A 23237-nucleotide genomic window follows, 5' to 3' on the forward strand; every position below is an offset into this window, starting at 1 on the left:
GCATTATTTACAAAACTGCAAAATGGAGTTCTTACTGTGCTAATTCTATAAAAACCTTGATTTGTGTTAATGTGTATGTATATAACCTTTTAGGAGTTGAGATATTATATACATACATATATATACTTTGGATAAAAGTAATTCACAATGAAGGTAACAATCCTATTTTAGATATTAAACTCAAATATCTTTTTAAAAACTCAAATATCTTAATGAAGGAAATACTACAAATTTTAACTTGTCTTCAAAGTGCACCCATCTTTCCAATATTTTAGAATCTCTGAAAAATAATTCAACATTTTGTAAGGATTTAAATACTAGCAAGCTTTATATTTCTTCAGTGAGTCAGTCTTAACATAAACATCACTACTACCCAACATTAAGAGAGTTATTCCTACTGGAAGTTGATCAATATTTAAGTAGTAATTATATTAATATTCCTATTGCTATTTCTTCAAAGATCAACATGCCAGCTTTTGATTAATATCAAACAAAGCCTGGAACATCTGCAATTAGACATCACTCCCTTCAGGAAGGCAACAATGAGTCTAGAATCTGATGTAATCTCACCAACAATTAAATTTTCTAAACTCAGAAGACTACTTATCCTTATCAGCCATCTTTTTTAGCGCTGTTATCCTAATGAACATGGAGTAAAAAAATGAGTGTTATGCTCCTTTCTCAGTCCGTGCAGCAATAAGGACTGGAAAGAAGCAGGAGAATAATGGTTATTTCATGGGCCTACTTAAAAACGAAATGGACGTGCATAACTGAGGCAGCACTGCTTAGCCAGGTAGTGCTAAAATTCACGGGATTCTGCCAGGGGGTTGCTAGTGAAAAGAGCGCTTGTGCTTTTAAAACTGTTAAGCCACAGACATTTCACTTTTGGTAAAAATGTGTTAGAATGGTGCCCTAAGGTTCCTTCCGACTCACAAAAAAACCACAAGAAACAAAAAATGGGTCCTGAGAAGGGATAAAAAAATTTATTCTAGAAGACAAGTTGTAAATATCAAAACACAGATTTAAGAAGCCAAATCTATAATTTTGGCTTTAGGAAATGAATTCTGATACAATCTTATATTCAACTTCTAAGGAAGCAAAAACCCACACCAAGAAATTATTTGAGACCAGACTATATTGGTTACAATTCTGTTTTTGTTTAAAAGTCATTATAAATCTGCAGGAAAACATCAATTTTCAAAGTGATCTTTACATTACATTTAGATTCAAAATAGCAGGCCAAACTTCAGCATGAAGACACATTAAATTCTAAAGCTCATTTCATCCAATGATTTAAATTTTAAGCTAAAAATCAGTTTTAATAAACATATTAGCTTTAAGGATGCAAACAAAGTCTTAGACTTTCATTCTAAGTCCTCCACAATCTATTTTCTAGCACCGTTCCTGAACACAAGCAAACAGAGGTCGCAAGCAGCCTACAGTGTGTGGCTACATTACATACCACAAGGAGTCACTTTCACATGGAATACAATGAGAATGACGCAAAGCTGTCTTTGTATGAATACTTTTAAAAATGAATCCACAAGAAGTAAACAACTTAAATATGGAGACTTTCAGGGGGCGGGTCTCAAATTCATGACCTCACACCTGACACGCAGGTGCTCTGCCACTGAGTCCTGGACACTTTTTTTTTTGGTCTTTTTCCTTTTTATCGGTACTGGGGATCGAATTCATGACTGCCTGCTTGCAAGGCAAGCGCTTATGCCACTGAGCTAAATCCCCAGCCCCTAGTCCTGGACACTTTTAAAGTGACCCAAATAGGCATTGGACAGTTTAAAAGGTCTGGCACAAATTTAAAATCCAGGCATTTCCCAAACTACTCTGACGGTTTCCATGAAAAAGGCCTAGGCCTCTCTATCTCTTATTTGGTTATCAAAAATCGTAACTCCCTTTAAACACTATTTTTTGCACAACCACTTCCCTGATTATCTAAAGTGGAAGTGAGTCTTTATTTCTCTCTTACTCTTAATGAAGCACTACTACATCATGTGCTGATCATTCACTAGTATGTTCCTCACCTTGCCACATGATTATAAATTTCATTGTGTTGAAATGATGCTTTATATCCTTTTTGTATTTTCCATGAAATCTGCCACAGTATTTTACATATAGAAAATTCAGTGCTCGAATTGTGGACAGTTCAAATACACGGAACATTAAGTATGTTATTGTGATGAACTCTTTGGTCTCAATTTTAGTGATATAGAAGCCATAAAAAAATATTTTTCTACAGATAGCTTAGTGCACTCTGAAAAAGAAGCCATGTAGCGAGCGGACAGCCTGAGTAGTACAAAGCAAGCCATGCCACAGGACCATGAGACTCTCGTGATACTTTTACAGGTAACACTAGTGTACCAAAGACACTAACTTAATAGTTTCCCATTTTTTTTACTATGAAGTCTAAACTCCTTAAATTCTGCCTACACTGACCCATACTAATTTCTCCAGTGTTACGTTTCCTGAGTCTCCAGCCCTTCCATGCCACTGACTTCTCAGCTAACTGCTCCTCCTACCCATCAGGACATTTTCTCATCATCAGTATAGAAAAGTTTCTCTTGTTCACCCATGATCTCATCAGCATTTGTTATTATTTGATTTCCTGATAACAGCAAAACTTTCTGGGGTAAGAAGGAATCTCAGTATTTTCTATTTTTATAAATTTGGATTTCTCTAATTGTCAGACATGTTTAACATATCTTCATGTGTTTGTTGGCTTTCTATACTTCTGAGAAGTGTCTATTCATTTTAGTTGCTCATTTTTTGATTGTGTTTTTTATTTAGGATGGAGTCTAATTTTTTTGAGTTCTTTACATATTCTAAGTATCAGTCCTCTATTCGAGCAATAGCTGGCAAAAAATATTTTTCATTCTGTTAGCTGTCTTTTCACTCTTTTGGTTGATTCCTTCGCTGTGAAAAGCTTTTGAATTAGGTATAATCTCAAACGTTGATTCCTGATGGTATTTCTTGTGCCACTGGGATTCTGTTCAGAAAGTCCTTGCTGACGCCCTATGTTTTCAAGGGTTTTACTTCCAGCAGTTTGTTTCTGTTTTAATATTATGATCTTTGATTTATTTTGACTTTATTTTAATACATGGTGAGAAACTTGTATCTAAATTCAGTTTTCTACATGTGTATACCTAGTTTTCCCAGAACTATGTATTAAACAGGTTACCTTTCCTCTACTGGATGGTTTTGGCCCTTCTGTCAAAGATCAGATGGCTAATTATGCCTGGGGTTGACTCTGCATAATTTATTCTGTTCTACTGAGCTCCAGGTCTGTTTTTGTGCCAGTACCATGATGCTTTTATCTCTGTAGCTTTGTAATATAACTTGATTTAGAGATTGTGATGCCTCTTGCTTTGTTCATGTTGCCCAGGATGGCTTTTGCTATTCTAGGTCTCTTCTGGTTCCATATAAATTTTAGGATAGTTTTCGCTAGTTCTGTTAGGTATTCAGTTGATTTTCTATTAGGATTGCCTTATACCTATTAGTTTTGATAATAAAGGCATTCTGACAATATTGTTGTATCTACCCCCAAATGGCCTGTTTTTCAATTTTCTGATGTCCTCTTTGATCTCTCTTTTTAGAGTACTGTAGTTTTTTTTAGAATGTTTTTATTTTAAAGAGATTAAGCAAAAGAGGACATAACAAAGCAAATCAGAACAGAACAATTTAAGCAACATAATATTTCACCAGAGGACAACCCAATATAACAGTAACTACCATAATGTCTCTTTCCTTGAAACAGTTGAGCATAACTTCATATACAATAGTATCAAACATAACAAAATAGTATAAAACCATTCAAGAAAATTAAAGTATTACAGGGCTTTGAGAACCAAATAACAGAAAATAAACAATGGCTACTATATTATCTCATTGTCCATAAAAAATCTGTTTATAATATCACACATAATAAAATCCAGTAAGATACAACATGATAGAATCAATGGAAACAGAAGAACAAAAGCATTGTAGGACTTCTAAGCAAGATGACATTAAATTAGCACTGGCTACTATGTCTTGTTTTCAAACTAGCTGTTCATACCATCACAGAAAATAAAATCAAACAAACCAGGATAAAACCATTCCAACTAATGAACGAAAACATTATAAGGCTTCAAAGCAGTGTAGTAGGGAATCATGATTACCATAAACTCTTATGTACTCTTATCATTTCTTACACTAGGGAGACTACATGGTATTTATAGATGTGAGTTTGATCTATTTCGCTCATGAGTATGGTCTCAAGCGCGCCCATTTATTTATAAATATCTCAATGTAATCATTCTTTATAGCTGAGTAGTTCTCCATTTGTCTTAGTTACTTTTTACTCGTCGCTGAGACAAAATACCTGAAGCCCAAAGTTGGGAAAGGAAAGGTTTATTTCTTACAGTTTTTGGAGGTTTCAGTCCACACTCAGTTGGCTCCAAGGCAGGCGGGCATGGCTGGGCCACAGTTCATGGCGGCTGCCAACAGCCAACGCGAACCAGCAAAGAGCAAGACACACCTTCTCCACTACATCACATCCTGGCTCCACCCCTATGTGGGTGGAGCACTGACACCATCAATCCAAGCACTAGACAATGAACCAATCACAAATACACAATACAAACTCATGAGGCCTGGGGGGCACAGACATAAACCATGACACCATTGTATAAAAACACCACAACTTTTTTTATCTATTCCTGTTGATGGACACTTAGGTTGTTTCTCAGATCTGGCTATTACAAATTATGCTGTTATAAACATGGGATTGCACATATATTACTGTGGTATGATGCTTTCAATTCTTCTGGGAATATGCCTACAAGTGGAATAGCTGGAACAAATGGGACTTCCAATCCCAGCTTTTTGAGAAATCTCCAGACTGACTTCCACAATGGTTGCACCAGTCTACACTCCTACCAACAGTGCAGGAGAGTTCCTTTTTCCCCCACAGTGTCTCCAGCATTTGTTGTTGGTAGTTTTCTTGACCCTGGCCATTCTTTCAGAAGTGAGATGAAATCTCAATGAAGTTTTAATTTGCATTTCTCTAATGACTAATAATGATGAACATTTTTTCATGCATTTATTTGCCATTTGTATTTCTTCATCTGAGAAGTGCGTATTCATCTCAGATGCCCATTTTTGGATTGGGTCTTTGAATTTTGGGGGTCTGACTTTTTTTTTAATTCTTTGTATGTTTTAGACAGAAGTCCTTTGTCTGAGGAACAGTTCACTAAGATTTTTTCTCCCAGTTTGTGGGTTTTCTTTTCACTAAGCTGGAGATTTCTTTTGACATTCAGAAACTTTTTAATAAGACACGTGATCCCAGTTATTGATTCTGGGAAGTACTTCCCGTGCGGTTCGATTCCTGCTCATGAATTCTCTACCTACCCCTATGTCTTCAAGATTTTTACCCAATTTGTCTTTCAACAGATTAGTGTTTCTATTTTTAATACTCAGATCTTTGATCCATTTAGATTTTAGTTTAGTACATGGAGATAAACATGGGTCTAGTTTTAGTTTTTGGCATATAAAGAGTCAGTTTTTCCAACACCATTTATTAAAGAGACTGTGGTTCTTTCAGTGAACGTGATTGGCTCCTTTATCAAAGATAAGGTGGTTGAGTGTGTTTGTAGTTGTGGTTGTATCATCTAATTTATTCCATTGATCTTCAGATCTGTTTTTATTCCAGTACCATGTTGATTTTATTACAGTTGCTTTGTAGTATAACTTCAAGTCAGGGATTGTGATGCCTCCTGCCTTGCCTTTGCTGCCTAGAATTGTCTTTGCTGTTCTAGGTCTCTTCTGGCTCCAGATGAATTTTAGGAGTTATTTTTCTCGATCTATGAGGTATGTTAATGGTATTTTCATTGGGATTGCACTGAATCTGTATAACAGTTTCGGGAGATTGGCCATTTTCACAATATTTATTCTTTCTATCCATGAGCAAGGGATGTCTTTCCATTTTCTGAGCTCTCCTTTGATTTCTTTTTCAGGGCATTATAATTTTCCCTATATAGATCTTTTACTTCTTTCGTGAGATTAATTCCTAAGTATTTCATTTTTTTGGATGCTAGTGTGAATGGTGTGGCTTTTCTTATTTCTCTCTCAGTGATTTTGTTGTTAGTGTACAGGAATGCTATTGATTTTTGAATAATTTTGTATACAGCTACATTGCTGAATTTATTTATTATACTTAGGAGACTTCCAGTGGAGTTTTGGAGGTCTTCTATGTAGAGTATCATGTCATCTGCAAATAATGGTAATTTAATTTCCTCTTTTCCTATCTTTACTGCTTTTATTTCTTTCTCTGTCTAATTGCTCTGGCTCGTATTTCCAGTACTATGTTGAATAGGAGTGGTGAGACAAAGGACATCCTTGTCTTGTGCCTGACTTTAAAGTAAAGGCATTCAGTTTTTGGCCATTTAATATGATGCTGGCTGTAGGTTTGTCATAGATGGCCTTATCATACTGAGGTAAAGACCATTTATCCCAATTTTCTGCAAGGTTCTTATCATGAATGAAGGCTGGACCTTATCAAAAGCTTTTTCTAAATCTATAGAAATGATCTTACTTTTGGCTTTATTGACATGGTGGATTATATGTATTGGTTTATGTATTTTGAACCATCGCTGCATGCCTGGGATGAATCCCACTTGGTCTTGGTGTAAAATCTCTTTGATGATTTGCTGCATCCTGTTTGCCAATATTTTATTGAGGATTTTTGCATCTGTGTTCATTAGGGAGATTGGCCTGTAGTTCTTTTTTTAGTTGGATCTTTCTTAGGTTTTGGTACTAGAGTAATATTTGCTTCCAGGAATGACTTAGGAAGAATTGCTTCCCTTTCAATTTCATTGAAGAGTTTGAGGAATATCAGCATTAAGTGTTCTTTGTATTTCTTGTAGAATTCTGCAGTGAATCTGTCTGGGCCTGGTCTCTTCTTTGTAGGTAAGGACTTAATTACATTTTCAATTTCATTAGTAGAAATTGGGTTATTCAGCAGTTTTACATCTTCTTGACCCAGCTGTGGTACTTCATATTCTTCTAGGAATCTGTCCATTTCTTCTCTACCTATGAGAGTAGAGGTTTTTGAAATAGTGTTGATGATCTTCTGTATTTCCACAGAGTCTATAATGATTTCACCTTTCTCATTCCTTATTGCATGAATTTGAGCTTTTTCTTTCCTTTTTTAAATAAAAAGTTGGCAGGGCTTATCAATTTTATTTATTCTTTCAAAGAACCAACTCTTGATTCATTGATTCTTTGGATTGTTTTCTTAGTCTCTATTGCATTAATTTAGTACTGTAGTTTTTTGTGATAGAGGGCTTTCACTTCCTTGCTTAGGTTAATTCCTAAGTGTTTAATTTTTCTTGAAGCTATTATGAGTGGTTCTATTTCATTAATTTCTCTCTTGGTGGGTTCATTATCAGTGTACAGGAACATTACTGATTTTTACGTGTTGATTTATCCTGCCACCTTGCTAATTCATTAGTTCTAGAAGTCATTTGGTGGAATTTTTTGGTTTTGGGGTTTTTTTTTTTTTTGCAAAAGATCATGCAGTTTGCAAATAAGGATAGTTTGGCTTCTTTTTCTTTGACTGCTTTGGCTAAAGTTTCAAGTACTATATTCAACAGGAACAGTGATAGTGAATATGCTTGTCTTGCTCCTGATTTTAAGAGGAAAACCTCTCTTTTTCCCCCTTTATTGTTGTTAGTAGGTTTTTTATAAGTTGTTTATAGCAGATTGTGATAAGTCTTTCTATACCTTTCTTCAAGGTTATGAATGGATACTGAAATTTGTCAATGGTATTTTTATATCTCTTGAGATGACTGTGATTTTTGTCTCTGCTTCTTTTTATGTAATTTATTATATGTATTGATTTGTGTATGTTGAACTATCCTTGCATCCTTAAGATGAAGCCTATTAGGTCATGATGTATGATCTTTTTTAAATGATCTGTTGCATTCTATTTGCCAGTATCATATTGAAGCTTTCTGAATCTATGTTCATTAAACAGACTAATCTGTAGTTTTCCTTTTTAGTTGAATCCTTGTCTGATTTTGGAATCAAGGTAGTGCTAAAGCTATAAAATAATACTTGACAGATATTTACTTAAGGAGAAATTTTCCCAAGGTTAACACATTGATTTCAAATGTAGAAAATTTAAATTAGAGAGGCAAAAGAAGAAGGGGTGGTATTAAGGAATTTTACAGGTTATGTATCACCTGAATGGGAAACAGCTTTTCTTCTCCTCACAATCATACTGTGGACAGTAAAGAGTATACTAGTCCTGAATCAGATGGTAAAACTGAGGCTAAAAGCAAATAGGCAAATTTCTCAAGATCACATAGTAACTGGCAAAGCTGGAACACACCCTCTTTAAGTACTCTACCTATTACTACTCATCTTCTCCCCTCATTTGATTAGATCCTGTTTTCTTCTACCTCCTGCACTCCCTAAACACTTATCTCTCTAATTCTTCTTAATCACTCTTTCCTAGGAAAAGTCAAACTAAAAAGAAAGCTATTTCTTTCAATTACTTATTTCAACTAATATTTGCGGAGTACATTCTCTATGACGAGAAACTAAAGGTCATAATGTTCAATATAATACAGTCCTGATGTACAGGAGTCAGGTTAGCGAAAGGCTCAAATATTGAAAAATACTGTATTTCAACATATTCAAATAATAAATGTTTTCTTTTTAAACTTTTATCGGTACCGGGGATCAAACTCACAACCGCCTGCTTGCAAGGCAGGTGCCTATGCTGCTGAGCTAAATCCCCAGCCCCTAAGTAATAAATGTTTTTAAAAATGTGAAACTAAAGCTGTAAAATTCATATAATGTTTTCATGTTCAAAAGGCTGTCATAAATTTAATCAGTCTTACAAGAGCTCACATACTATCACCTCTTTACAGTGACAAAGACAAAACCAGAGTAAAGTTAGAGGCCTTACAAAAGTAGTCTTAAATCTATTAATTTTAACCATTTCAATTTTTCTGTGGAAAAGAAAAACATTACTGGTTATTAATAAATTAACTGATTATAGTTGTTGAGTCTCAATTATAGAAGGGCTGCTATTGAAGACATTTGTTTAGCTTTTAGTTAGCTATACTACTTGTATCTAAAAAGAAACCTGGCAGTGACAGTACTAAGATTCAGTTTCAGAGACTTCACAGTGGTAGCAGGTAAATGAAAGCAAGGTCAGGGTAACAGGAAGTACCTGATTTTTCCAGCTGTTTTGTCTATAGATTGTCGTATCTTTCTAGAGAACTGAAAGACGGACGACAGCAGCAGATTATCTCCCATGACCTGAAACATCCACAGAGGAGAGTGGTATTAAAACATTACCACTGTACTGTATAACTACTAAGAACAGCCACACCCCTCATGACTTACAGGCATTTAATACTCATGTTGGTTTTAATTTAAAAAAACAATGAAGACTGTAACAGTAATACGTATCCAAATTGAGACAGAAAAAAATACTATTAACAACGGAATTCCTCTGTTGAATAATTTGTCAGATTTCCTTACTACATTGTCATAGCATTTTAATATATTTTATCTTTAGTTATTATCATGAATCTGTTTCTCATACTTCCATTACAATTACCACAAAAGGAAAAATATAAGTCCTTTGGGTATTAAGACAGAAGTTTTACAAAATATACTCAAACCATACAGGAAGATTTATGATAGGTGTGGTACTACCCTGGTGGAAAATTATTAGGAGAACCAGGAGTCTGCAAATTCTGCCAAGAACCAGACAATGAAGACCTAAGGTTAGGAGGGCCATTTATTTAGTCTCTGCCACAACTCAGCTCTCCTGTTGCACAATGCAAGCAGTCACAGATAACACAGAAGCAATTAATAACAGCTATGTTATTTACAAAACAAGTGGCAGCCTGGATTTGGTTGGTAGGCTGTAGTTTGTCAAGCCCCTGGTGACTCAGAAAAGCCAAAACTAGTGCAGTATACTTGAAAAAGGAGCAAATTTGAGTCTTGATGTGGCTTTCAAAATCAGCCCCTCCACACTGTCAGAACTGTGTCCAGGTTCTGTAAGAAGACGTAGGAAATAAGATATGGCCTTGTATGTCATGATGTTTTAAAGAAGGAAAGTACATAGGAAATACTATTAAATATTTTATAAGAAAGCATATACGGAAATGCTAAATTTTGTGATGCAGTGCAAAGAATTTTAAAGAAAATGACTTCAGTGAGGGTGATATGAATAAAAAAGTGATCACAGAAAAACTGTAACTGGGGGAAGATATGATTTGAATTCAGTGGAGGCTAAAAGCTTACTTAGGACAAGAAAAGGAACATAAAAGGTAAATAAAGGATAAAAAGGAATACTAATTGGCTTATAGACCTTGTGGAAAAAAGTCTGAAGTAGGGGGTATGGAGGGGAAGACACACAAATTAGGAAGGAAAGAGAAAGGACAGGGTAGTTCAAAGAATGACTGTAACAAAGAACAGGGTATCTCTCTTTTCTGCCCCATGAAGCACATTCAGTATCACAATGTGATAAATACATTTCTAGCATCAACCTTGAGGAAACTATTGATTCTAAAAAATACATATATTTACTCCACATAGTTTTTATTACATTTAAAGAAATCTGTCTTCTTAGACCTTAGGGTGGATGAGTATGAGTAGATTAGTGGATAGGCCTTTTTCCTGATTAAAAGCAACCAATCAACTACCATGCCAGCCTAGGGAAAGTGTGTTGTAAAACTATTTACTCTATTGCAACTGTAGCTTTGGAGTCTGTATATGTTTTTTCATTAGGCAGATCTTTTTCTTCTCAGTACTATTAAAAACATTCGTACTATTGTATACTAATTTTCAGATCCTTAAAACCCAAGGATCCAAGGATAATCACCTATGATCATCTCTTTTCTTGTTAACTTTTTCCCCCGTACTCTCCCTCTACATCCTCCTCTAAACCTGCATCATCTCCTTGTATTGCTCAAATAGTCCTTTCCTTGGTGCTACTTGAAATAATTCTCTGGTGAAAATATCTCTGAATTTTCCCCAAAACTCCTTTCATCTATTTTTCCATTAACCTTTCTTTCCTTGACTTCTCACTCATGTATTCATTTTTACTTATTTTGAGATAGGGTTCTGCTATGTTATCTAGCCTGGTCTCAAACTCTTGGGTTCACATGACTTCCCTATCTTGGTTTCCTAAACAGCTGAACCCTCATGAAATTGAACTCCCCCCCCTCCATATTTTGAGGGCTTCCAGTACTTGGTGAAATATTGTTTGTTTACTTTTACTTTTTGCAGATTTTTCTACTGACTTGTTTTTGCCTCGGTTACTGACTGTTATGACTATGCTCAGCTGCCTTGCTAAAGACTCATGGGATCATTGACAGGACCTTTGGAAGATGACTGGATTATAGGAACATTATAGGTTACTTATTGTTAGTATGTGGGTCTTAGTTGGAAGAGGCAGGTCACCATAGGTGTGACCCAGGTTATGCCTCCTGTCCTAGTTCTTTCTTTGACACTCTGCTTTCTGTCCACTATGCTATGAAAAGCCTTCCCTCTACCATACCTTTGTGCTGTGCAGCCAGCTGACTATAGACTGAAATATGGGGCAAAGTAAACTGCTGTTCCTTTAAGTCATGTGTATCTCAAGTTTTTTGTCCCAGCAAAAACGGAAATGGCTAGGACAGTTCTTATAAGATCAATATAATAATGTAGGCTGTATGTACTACAAAAAATGGTAACAAATCTTTTTAGATTTCTTCAATTACTTTGGTAAATAAAAGTACAAAATTTTAATATATTTAAATTTATCTTTTAAAGTTCAATCTTTTGGTGTCCTTTTAAAAAGCACCTATTAGTACTACAATGTTACATTTTTTGCTAAAATGAACTTGTTCTTATCACTGAAGAAATTCATTTGGAGTTCATTTTCTGTATGTGAGAACACATTAGAATGAAATTTCATTCTCTCTAGAAGAACTTTTCCCTCAGCCCTTACTAAATAGTTCCTCCTTTTCTCATGTGTGGGGCACACCTTCTCTGCCAAGTCTACTGTTCACTTACTTCATCCCTGCTCCAGGTTCTCCGTCTTGTAATCGTTAAGTGATCAGGAGGCTCTGCTCCTGGAGGTCTTGGGTCACCAGACCGACCATTGTTTCCTTCTGGTGTTTTAGAATGAACTAATGGAGGGATTTTTCGGAAGTTGAGACTCTCATCAAAAACACGATCAACCAACTAATAGGACAAAAGCAAACCCTTATAAGAACAAAATCATTTGGAAAAGCACAGGTACTGGCATTATAATTTTTATGATTAGAAAAGTTATTCAACTCTCAAGTAGTAACAAAAAGAAGCATGACACTGGCAATAAAGCAATTATTCTTCATAAGTACTTCACAGGTATTTCCATGATAAAATAGATGTTCATCTACATAGATCTTATTTTTGGAATCCACAGTATGCAACTATGTTAAATTCAATTCTTCCATTGAATAAAATTTTTTTTAAATGAAAAACAGATGCTAAATAGAAAAAAAAAACACTGAAAACAAAACAAAACAAAACAAAAATCCCAGAGCCATGCAGATAGACAATGAGCTCATTTTACTCACATTGCCTTACCAGTATAAAATAATGTTTCTTTTAATATTTTATCTCATTTTTCCTTTTTTTCTCCCATAATGCAGGTACCAAATTTCTTCACAAGATACATTAATTGCAAATTCCAATTAAGTTTACAAAAGAAAAATATTTAAAGCTATATATATTTTGATTTTAGTCAAACTCTGAACAATGTTACGGAAATTACACATTCTAGTAAAAATGATACACTGCCATCTACAGTGCAAATTGTGGACATAAAATACGAAGTAACTGGGGTTTACTGAAGAAGAAATAAACTACTGTAATACCCTGAAGTAAAACAAAAAGGAAAAATGGAAGTCTGTTCAATGAAATGTTAAAGTTATTTTACTGGGTCTGAGTATAATCACATTAGATAAAATTTAGTTAGAAAGCTAAGAAAATAACATCATTTTAAATGTACTAGAGTAATGTGTATGTCTTGCCACCAAGAAGATCCTTTTGTATTTTTACCAATAAGGATGATTTTATATACAGATACAACTGACCAATATAGTAGCAAAACTCTACACAGACTGATGAAGCATCATTTATTAAATTAGTCAACGTATGAAGGAAAACAAACATTAAGTGACCGTTAAAAAATAAAAAAAGAAATGTGACAGAAAGCAACTGAAGAAAAATACCAGAGCAGTGTACTGGAATCAAGTCTGCCATTTTAGGTTACTGTTTAGAAAAGCTATCAGTATTAAGGGGCTGGCAAAATTTTTCTTTAGTGACATACAAAGAATAGCTTAGGCTTTGCAACTAGTCTCTGTTTCAGTTACTCAATCTGCCACCACAGGACAGGAACAGCCACAGACAAACAAATGAGTGTGGTAATGATTGATAAAACTTGATTGATGGGCCCTGAAATGGGAATACATATGACTTTCATATTATGAATTATTATTTGTCTTCTTATATTTTCAATCATTTAAAAACACTTCTAGTTTTTAGGTCATATGAAAACAGTCAGTAAGACAATAGTTTGCCAACCCCCAAACTATATACATTCCTTTTATATGCTGGTCCTTTGCTTGCCGTTCTGATCCAGATCAAAATAGCCAAAATGGCCAGAAAGCACAGACAATCGCCATATACGGGGATTCAATCAATTGAGGAATTATTTTTTGAAGAATGAATCTAAACTAAACATGTACAAGCTTTTTTTCCTTGTGTGTCATTCCCAAAACATTTCTTTTCTACTTACATAGCATTCACATTGTATTAGGTATTGCAAGTAATCTGGAGATGATTTCAAGTGCACAGGAGGATTGTACAAGTTATGTGCAAACAGTGTACCACTTACTATAAAGGGACATGAGCCTCCCCAGATTCTGATATCTGCAGAGGGGAAGAGAAAGTACTAGCACAAATCTCCCATGGATACTGCAGGACGCAAGGTAACAACATTAATTTACAGTTAATCATATTTTGGAACAGTGTTGTGTTAATGGTGTCTCCTAGAGCTGTATGGCAGGAGGCAGAAGTTTACATATGCTAACATGTTCCATGATATTCTGTATGTGTGTGTACAATTCTTTAAGGTAGTAAAGACTGTATTCTCTCTTTGCTATTAGAGACGCTGACAGTTTAACAATGAAAGTGTCTTTTTAATAAGTATTTTCATATATAAACTTTACACAATGATTTGTCAAACTTTGGTTTGCTTTGTAAATTTATATACACGGTTCAAGCAAAGCTCTGGACCAGAAATTAGCAAGCAAAGTGCTTATTCTAAGTGACTTCACACCTTCATATTAATAGACCAAATATTAGCGTTTACTGGTTTTGTTACAAAAACAAAAGAAACTGTTAAAGCAAAGTTGGAAAATGCAGAGCTTCATGCAAATAGGGAGGGTGGACATAAGTAAAATAAACTAAGCAAAAAGCTAAAAGCAAAAGAAATAAAGAAAAGAAAGAACCTTATGCATTTCTCCATGAAGATCTCCTACCTCTTCTCTAGTGTCTATGGCAGAGCCAGGGGTGGTGGCAGCAGTGCTTACTGTGGTACTAGGGGCAGTGCCTGATGAAGTCACTGAATCTATCTCTCCTGCTACATCGTTGATCTCCCGAGCAATGAGAGCAAGATCTTGGCTGATCCTGGTATTTTAGAAAAGAAGTTTAATTCCATTAAATAGCAACTCTAAAAACAATAATTTATAACAATTATATAAATTGTGTATCTAATTAAAGATCTATACTTCAAACTCAAGTTCTTTGGAGATGCTCTTAACTATTTTAATACTCAAATCTTAAAGATTTTAAATCCAAAAATTAGTATTAATGAAACTAATTCCAAATAATCTGTAATGTGTCATCTTGAAGAACAGATAACATTCTAAAATAGAAATATGGCTTTAAATTAACTCATTATTCAGTTTAGAGGTCACAGAATTCAAAGTGTCTCCTATTGATTAATATTTTTCCCGATGTCCAACTGGTACTTGGCATTTCCTTCAACAAGCAACAAATCACAACTGCTATCAGTATCTCAAATTTACCATCATCATTTCTTCAAAATAACTAGTTCTATTCAAACCACAATACCATTTTTATCAAGATCTTAAAAACCATATGCTATTCTATTACTTTAAAATATTTGGCTAACTGCATTTCAGTATAATTGGAAGTCTTAGCAATTTTAAGTGTTTCTTTATGTATTTACAAACCGTCTGAGACAGCTCCATAAGCTTCACAAGATGGCCAAAGAGTGTATGGTATTAAGGAGTTAACAACCCTAACAGCACTTTCTACTGTACTTTATGTCATCTGAGGACCACAAGTTCTTGTGAGGATGGACTTAGCTGATTTTATCAGGACCCGTTCTCAGAAGAGGTGAGTGGGTTGCTCGTGACCTTAGCTCAGGAGTAGCTAAGGCAGGAATAGATCACAGGATGAGCATGAATTTCCATATAGTTGTTTGTTTTCAGCCACATAGATTGGTGAACTGATTAATTGCTACTGCTAATGATAATTAAAGGGGAAAACAGGTATTTTTCTTTTAGCATTTTTTGAAACAGAAACTTACAAAATCTACTACTACTGTGCCTGTGTTATTCAACAAAAACTGCTATTTTATGAGAAACACAATTCTCTCACATTAAGCATCCACTGAACATAAAACTGTAGGTGGCTACTTCTCTTGGAATGGCAGAATAGTCTTAAAAGCATAGAAAAATCTTCTGCAAAAGTAAGTTTTTAAAACTTATGCAAAACAGTTTGAGGGACAAAAATTTCAAGAAACGTATAGTAGTAATTGTGTAAAAGTTTAATCAGATTTAAAAGGAGCAGCTCTGTTGGTAGTTTATGGACCAACACAGTAATTTATGATGACTTTATTAAAAATGAGTTAATTTTTCTTATTTGCTTGGCACTATGATAGATTGCAAGGGCTGCAATGGTTAAAAAAAAAATGTGGTCAGCATCCCTGTACTTATGGAGCTTAGGATAGTGTGCACCATTGTAATACAGTAAGTACCTCACAAAGAAGCTTTGCATCTGTATCAGTCATCTTATTTTACAGGTAAGAAAAAAGTTCAGGAGAAGCCATGTGAGTAGTTTAGGGCATGGCCACAAAGAGTAGGAGGCCTGAATAGATCTCACTGTGTCATACTACATTTCACATTACTACTCCACAAATAGGTTTTCTCAAAAGTATTAACTTTGGCCTGGTTATTTTGAGAATGGATTTGAAGTGTTCCCTTAAATATGAGCACCTCTAATCTGAGAGGCTCCAAAATCCAAAACTTCTAAGCAAAAGCATAACATCACAAACTGAAAATTCCCTAAGTGCACAGGTGTACATAAAACATAAATGAATTTTGTGTTTAGACTTGGCTCTCATCCTTAACCTGTCTCATTGTGTATTTGTGAGTACTTCAAAACACTAAAATTTCCAACATGAGAAGTATTTCTAGGCCCAACTTAGGATAAAGCATACTCAACATGTATAGTCAATGCTTTCATGAAATAAATGAAGTAGGATGAAAAACAAAATAACCAAATTTTGTAAGACTGAACCAAAGAAAATCAATATATCTAAAACTCTCATTTTTTAAAGGTTTTTTTATTCTGCAGATTTATATGAAGACCTTTCTCATATTTGTAGAAAGCAGTACGAATTCATTAGAAAAAAACATGATCAATAACCATTTCCACGTCATGCAGTAAAACTGTTTAAACCGAGCACTTTCCCCTACGTATGCAGAGTGAATGCAGGTCCTCAGTGTTGCCGGGCAAGTGTTCCACACCTGAGCTAATCCCTGGTCCTTCTGATTTTGAGACAGAGTCTTGCTAAATAGCCCAGACTAATGTTTACTTTTTGATCCTCATGCCTCAGCCTCCTGAGTAGCCAAGATTATAGACATATGCCACCACACCTTCCTTTGACAATCAATACACAGGTGATACCTATTGTTAAGGCAATAAGGTATCTTAAAAGCATTCTCTTCATCTGCTAGCATGTATATGTCAGCTTTCTTGACACATGAAAATTCCTATCTTAAAGTTGACTCAATGATATATAGTTAAATTAATTTAAATTATATTGCTTTAAAATTTCAGTTTCTACTATTAAAAGAAAGTTTAAAGGTGATTAAAATTATCAGGAAAAAATTATAGACATCTTCTAAATACATCAATCTAGTGTGTTTAGTATTCACACGGTTGCTGAACCCAAGCTCTCACACTAATTTTTAAAATGTTTTCAGATTGTACTTACTGGAGCATCTTATAGCCATGTGTTTCTTTACAACTATTGTATCTGGGCCCTGTCTTTAAACTTCTAGGCTTACAACCTCTGCTTCCATTTTCACTCTCCATTCCTTTCAAATCTAAAGAAAATCTAAAATAACACAAACATTTGGGCTTTATAATCCACCTGCTTCCTTTATAGCCTCAGTAAAAATTTAAGCATGGAAATTTTAAAATGTAACACATACGTCACAAACTCCATTTTCCTTACAAAACTTTAATGAAACTATAGTACAAAAGGAACAAAATTGTTGTTAAGATCTGTAACAATGGTGCTTGTTTTTATATATTCTTGAGTGTCACAATCTCTGGTCCAATTTCAAAATTTTCACAAAAGTATACATTATTTGTTAAAAAAAAAGATGAAGGATATATTCTAAGGCATAAAGTCTATGATTTTTTAACATAAGCCATCTCAAAAGCTTCCTTCTTATTTAAATCAATTAAAGGTTATTTTTCACTTAAAAGTTGTACCCATATATACTTAATTTCATTTTCTCAGTCTCCTCAAAATAAATACTACATTATGTCTATGAGAATGCTTAAAAGCTCTTTGCTAAGTGATGGAGTCTATGGATATAAAAGATTTGTAAGAAACTTATGTATATTTGATCCAAAACAATTCTGCAGAGTTATGCACTAATCAGGACATCACTTTTGCAAATGAAACTCAGTAAACATGAAGCTGCAACATTACATTGACTCTATCTTTAACGCTCTGGGATAAAATCTACAATAAACTGGTTAATTTTTTTTTTTTTTTTAAATTGGTACCAGGGATCGAACTCACGACTGCCTGCTTGCAAGGCAGGTGCTTATGCCGCTGAACTAAATCCCCAGCCCCCAAACTGGTTAACTTTCAAAACACTGCTAACTCCTAGAAAATATAGTTGAATGATATGATGGCATGTGTAATAATGAATATGAAACACTGAAGAATCTTCAAATGCCTTGTGATTCAACTGTGAATTACATAATCTTCCAGTGTAATTTTTAGGTTTAAATTATTTGTTGACCAGTAAAGGTGGTATCTCTTTTCAATAAATGATGCTTTCAGTATGCAGGTTTTCTTTAAATGATAGCAGTAATCCATTTAAAGGAACAAAATTATTTTTCACATTTTATTTAGTTTGTTACTGAGTCTTCTGAAAACAATGTCTCACATTATGCTAACAGAACATCACACTATATTAACACTAAATTTGTGTGTATGTGTGGGGGGTAATACTGGGGATTGAACCCACCAGAGCCTTTGCACTGAGCTACATCCTCAGTCCTACTTAATTCTGAAACACGGCCTCACTAAGTTGCTCAGATGTGATATGAACTTGTGGTCTTCCGGCCTCAGCCTCCCAAAGTGCTAGTCTTACAGGCGTATATTAACTTTCTGTTTTTGCAGTGCTGCAGATTAAACCCAGGCCTTCCTGAGTTACACCTGCAGCCCAGCAATCTATTTCCATGCTTTATATCTTTCCTTCCTTTTTATCTTCAATTAAAAAAAGTTCTCTGGCTCTGAGATATGCAATTGAAAAATTAAAATTCCAAACGTGTGTTTCATTAGCACTGCACTACTGACAACATTGAGGGGAAAGAAAGATGAAAATCATCAAAAGACTGACAAGGCTGGGCCCAGAACCCTATTACACATGATTAAGCATAAAGACAAGGTAACATCGCATGCATAACGAAATGTAAACCAATGAAAATTAATGCACAGCCACTATTCCTTCTTTTCTTTGTATTATAACTCTTTTCTATTTGGGAGAAGGAAGAGGCTTTAATTTAGAAAAAGGTTTGTCTAGTTTAGGTGCGAGAGCTTGAAGGGAGGCTCCTGAGAGTGGACAGACGAACCCGCTCTAGTTCCTGTAGGCACCACTCATTTGACCTCGTGCCAGTGGGTATTTTCCTTACTAGAAAGAGAAAATGGTGAGACACGCAAAATCTGCTCTTGTCTGTGTGCTCAGAAGAACAGAAAACAAGATTCTCTCACTGCGAGCATTCTGTGAAGCCACAATGATTCACGGATCTCAAAACAAACAGAAAATCATATTTATATATTATTAAATTTAACTAGAACTTGTCTAACATACTCCAATACTCAAATAACTCTCATAAGTTATTTGCATAATAAAACAAAAATGTTTTAAGCAGTACATTGAGATCACAAGGTCATATTCTTTGAAAATGAAAACAACTACGAGTGAAGTCATGTAAAAACGGAAATAAAACCTAAATATTAAACTAATGAACCACAAAAGAAAAATCACAATTCACAGAAGTCAACAAGGCAGAAAACAGATAAAACACTATGAAAGTACAGTAAATATTTGTTGCTGTTTTTAAAACATCTGTGAACTATGAAGTATAAAGCTTGAAGATTAACATCTTAGACGCAAAAATAAATTCAGCTCACCTATATATTAAAAATGTATATATCTAATACTATAATATTAGGTAATATATCTAATACTATAATAAAATTTAATATCTTATAAACTTCAAACAAAAACTTACCTTTTAACCAGTTAATTATAATTTCTCTTCAGTACCCAACCATAATCAGTTATTAAAAATCACATTTGCAGCATGAATTTTACTTTCTACCTAATCTAAAAGTAATAGTGAATACATATTATATTCAAAGTAATCACATTTTGATTTATTAAGGGGTTGAACAAACTGTACTTACTGAACTCACAAGTATAGGAGAAAAGTCATCTACTCTAATTTGCCCCAGAGGACATTACCAACACAATTCTAACCAGTAGGTAGGAAGTTAAAAGGAAAGTAATCCTGCCTTCATGATTCTTAATTCTGCAGAGCTGACAATATCTTTCAAAAGTTACACTTTATCATCAGCAACTTTACTAGACATTTTAAATGGGTAGGAGGACCAAAATAATTCTTCAACAGATTCTACGGAATTTGGTAGCACCAGCATTAAATAAAAAATTTTAAAATAAAAAGTAAAAGCTGTGGAGAATAACTCAGCTGACAAAACTGAGTTCATCACCAGTGGATTAATTTCTTAGACCATTAGTACACAACAAACATAACTAGTTAAACTTTGGTACCAAGTTGAATGTTGAAAATTTTCAACTTTTAAAGATCCCTCTCACAACCAACCTGGCTATCTCTTCGCGATGAGCAGTCCAGTCTCGGATGTAGTCTTCCTGCTCTTTGATCCGGTGCTTGAATGAGGAGGAACTAGTAGGCATTGCTGACCCAGAGCTCTGCAAGCGAGTAGTTTTCAGGGCTGGAGAAGTACGCAGACGGGTATGTTTAGGGGAATTACGGTTTGATCCAAATTCATCTTCTGAGGTGGAAGCATAATCAGTAGGAAAGCGCCTCCATCTTGAATTTACTAAATTAGTTTAATTATTAAAAAAAGAATTATTATGTTATCATTTAAAGGAGATAAAATAAAAATCATGATTTCAAAACACCATGAGAGTGCACACACAGCACAATTTTCAGTAAGTGACACACATACCTCACATAAACTATCAGTCTACTATTCCTAAATAAAGAAACATTACACTTTGGTGATTAAAAACAATGAATAATTAGAAATAATTGAAAGACTGTGTTTTCCATAGTGTAGTGAATAAACATTGAGATGAAAAATTTCACTAATGATAAACAACTATGCAAGCTCTATTCATAAATGTTTAACTTGGGCATTTTTAAATTGCAAGTATTTCTTATTTTGAGTGAAGGTATGGAATTTTTTTAAAGAACGACAGCCACAACACCAACAACAACAAAAAAAGAAAAACAGGGAAAAGATTTCCTCATGCCACATGGACTTTCAACATGGAGATGGTAAAAACCCTCTTTTCCCAACATACAAATGTGCATAATTCCTGCAGTGGAAATTATGCCCTTATGGCAGAAAAAAAAACATTACCTCTGTCATTCAACATCCTGTTATGCTATGGTTGGAAAAAATCTTTTTACATGGTAAAAAACACAACAAAGCATCCTCAGTACAACACTGCTGCTTTGACACTGAAAGCATACGGTGAAAATAGACAATGGCATAAAATTTACAAAGAGCAAAATTACAAGCTATTCTCACAACCATTAACATTTAAGGCACAGAAAATACTGTGATTGGTCGCATTAAAGAAAGTGACGATCACTTTCTTAAAGGTTAGTAAAAACACTTAAAAATGGTAGTGCCAACACATCTGAAAAATCAGAAGACAAATTAATGCAGACATTTCACTGCTGCTGTTAATATGAGAATCAAAACATACAAATAATTTGTGAAGCATAAATAGAAGGACAGATAATGATAAACTACAGGAGGCAGAAGCTAAATCTGTTAAATTCACTAATCTTTGCCTATAAAAAATTTAGTATTTTTGAATTAATTAATTCATAGAAAATATTTTTTTCCTTAAACCTAGTAAAAAGCAGGTGTTTTTGCTACTTATGGTAATGAAACCTTGGCATTTGCTATGGGTTCTAATTATAACACTAGAAGAGTTAGAAGAGTCCGAGTTTTCATTCTTTCCTCTTCTCTTAGGTGCTCGCTTTCTCTAACTGCCTCAACTGGCATAGATGGATGAAGTTCGGAGCTTCTTCATCCTTCCCCACTACGTTTTATACCCTTCTTATTTTTTCCCTCGAAAATTATATTTTTGCATAAGGCCGACTCATTTCTAGATATAAGAAAATTCTCATAAACTGAATTTACTCTACGATTTGAAAAGTTTTATAAAAAGTTTGAAATAGAAGAAAAAATGTTTAGAAAAGTTAATTTTGATATTTTATAATATAATTCATAAATCAGAAAAAGTTCATCTTCCAGCTCTGATTTCCTGTTTTATGGGGAACCTCTGGTCATCATAGTTGTAACTGAAAAATGCATAGAAAATAAAACCAGTAACAGAGAACTGTAATTAAGCTGTAGAAAATAAAAACATAAGCCAGTAATGCGAAACTAAGGTGATGTAGAGATAATTTTGCAAGAATGGCATTAACGGCTGATACATTTCCCGAGTGGCAGAACACAGTACAGGAAAGCAGCACAGGACAGTGAGTACTAATGCATGATAAATAGTACGTCGCCACATTACAATTAAAGTTTGACAGTCTGAATCACTGGATTATAAAATAATTATATTTTGAGAAATGATAGTAAAAGAAAAACCTTTTCACAAAATTTCCACTTAACTTTGTAAGTTGTTATGTAGAAGAATACTAAAGCCTCTCATAATAACCCTTAGAAAGCAACCAAAAGAATGTAGTATATTTTAAAAACTGGAATATAACATCTTTAAGTTTGTTCTTTAAAACTGAGGGTAAAATCAGTATGAACAGGCAGGAAAATGAAATACAATTAAAAAATAGGTCCAGAGATATCTTGCCTTGCTTACATGAAAAAACAAATTTAGTCTACTGACTACCAGAGTTCAAAACCCATTCTTTACTATGCTAAGTGTTCTATAACGGACAGAAAAGCTTTTGTTCCCCCATTCTGAATGCAGCTATTTTCTTTTTTTTAAAAAAAGACATCTTTAACTTCACATGGAATGCATTTTGCTGATTTCTACTGATCTTCACAAATAATTTTCTTTCTTTTGAAATTTATTCTCCTTATAACAATTTATAGAAATCAATTTCATTTTATATGATTAGGTTTGTCTGATAGATCGATATTACCAAGGCATTTAGTGACATCACTAAAACTGAAAATCTGTACTGGAGGTGTTTAAAATGTCAATCTCTAAGAGAGTGTTAGTTGAAGTGCTTAATAACACATACATTAAAATGAGGGAAAGCCTCACGATGGTCTTAATTTGTAGCTCATCTGAAACTCAGTTACAATATTAATT

General features: G+C 34.2%; 1 protein-coding gene across 9 annotated transcripts in view; it reads right to left on the bottom strand.

Moving 5' to 3' along the window:
- The window catches only part of Cep170 (centrosomal protein 170), a 108146-nt gene that overhangs the window by 5406 nt on the left and 79503 nt on the right, over window positions 1-23237 (bottom strand). For 4 of the 9 annotated variants that reach the window (XM_063237541.1, XM_063237542.1, XM_063237536.1 and 1 more), the window contains 4 exons: window positions 20518-20755; window positions 14562-14739; window positions 12076-12246; window positions 9236-9324 (listed from right to left, as the gene is read on the bottom strand). In XM_063237541.1, coding sequence (XP_063093611.1) covers window positions 9236-9324; window positions 12076-12246; window positions 14562-14739; window positions 20518-20755 — 676 coding nt within the window. The remainder of the gene's footprint in view (window positions 1-9235; window positions 9325-12075; window positions 12247-14561; window positions 14740-20517; window positions 20756-23237) is intronic. The other 5 variants (XM_063237544.1, XM_063237540.1, XM_063237538.1 and 2 more) reach the window with 3 other exon arrangements.

This window comes from Cavia porcellus, unplaced genomic scaffold (assembly GCF_034190915.1).
Source record: "Cavia porcellus strain 051 isolate PalLab524CR breed Dunkin Hartley unplaced genomic scaffold, mCavPor4.1 scaffold_26, whole genome shotgun sequence".
NCBI classification, from domain to species: Eukaryota; Metazoa; Chordata; class Mammalia; order Rodentia; family Caviidae; genus Cavia; species Cavia porcellus.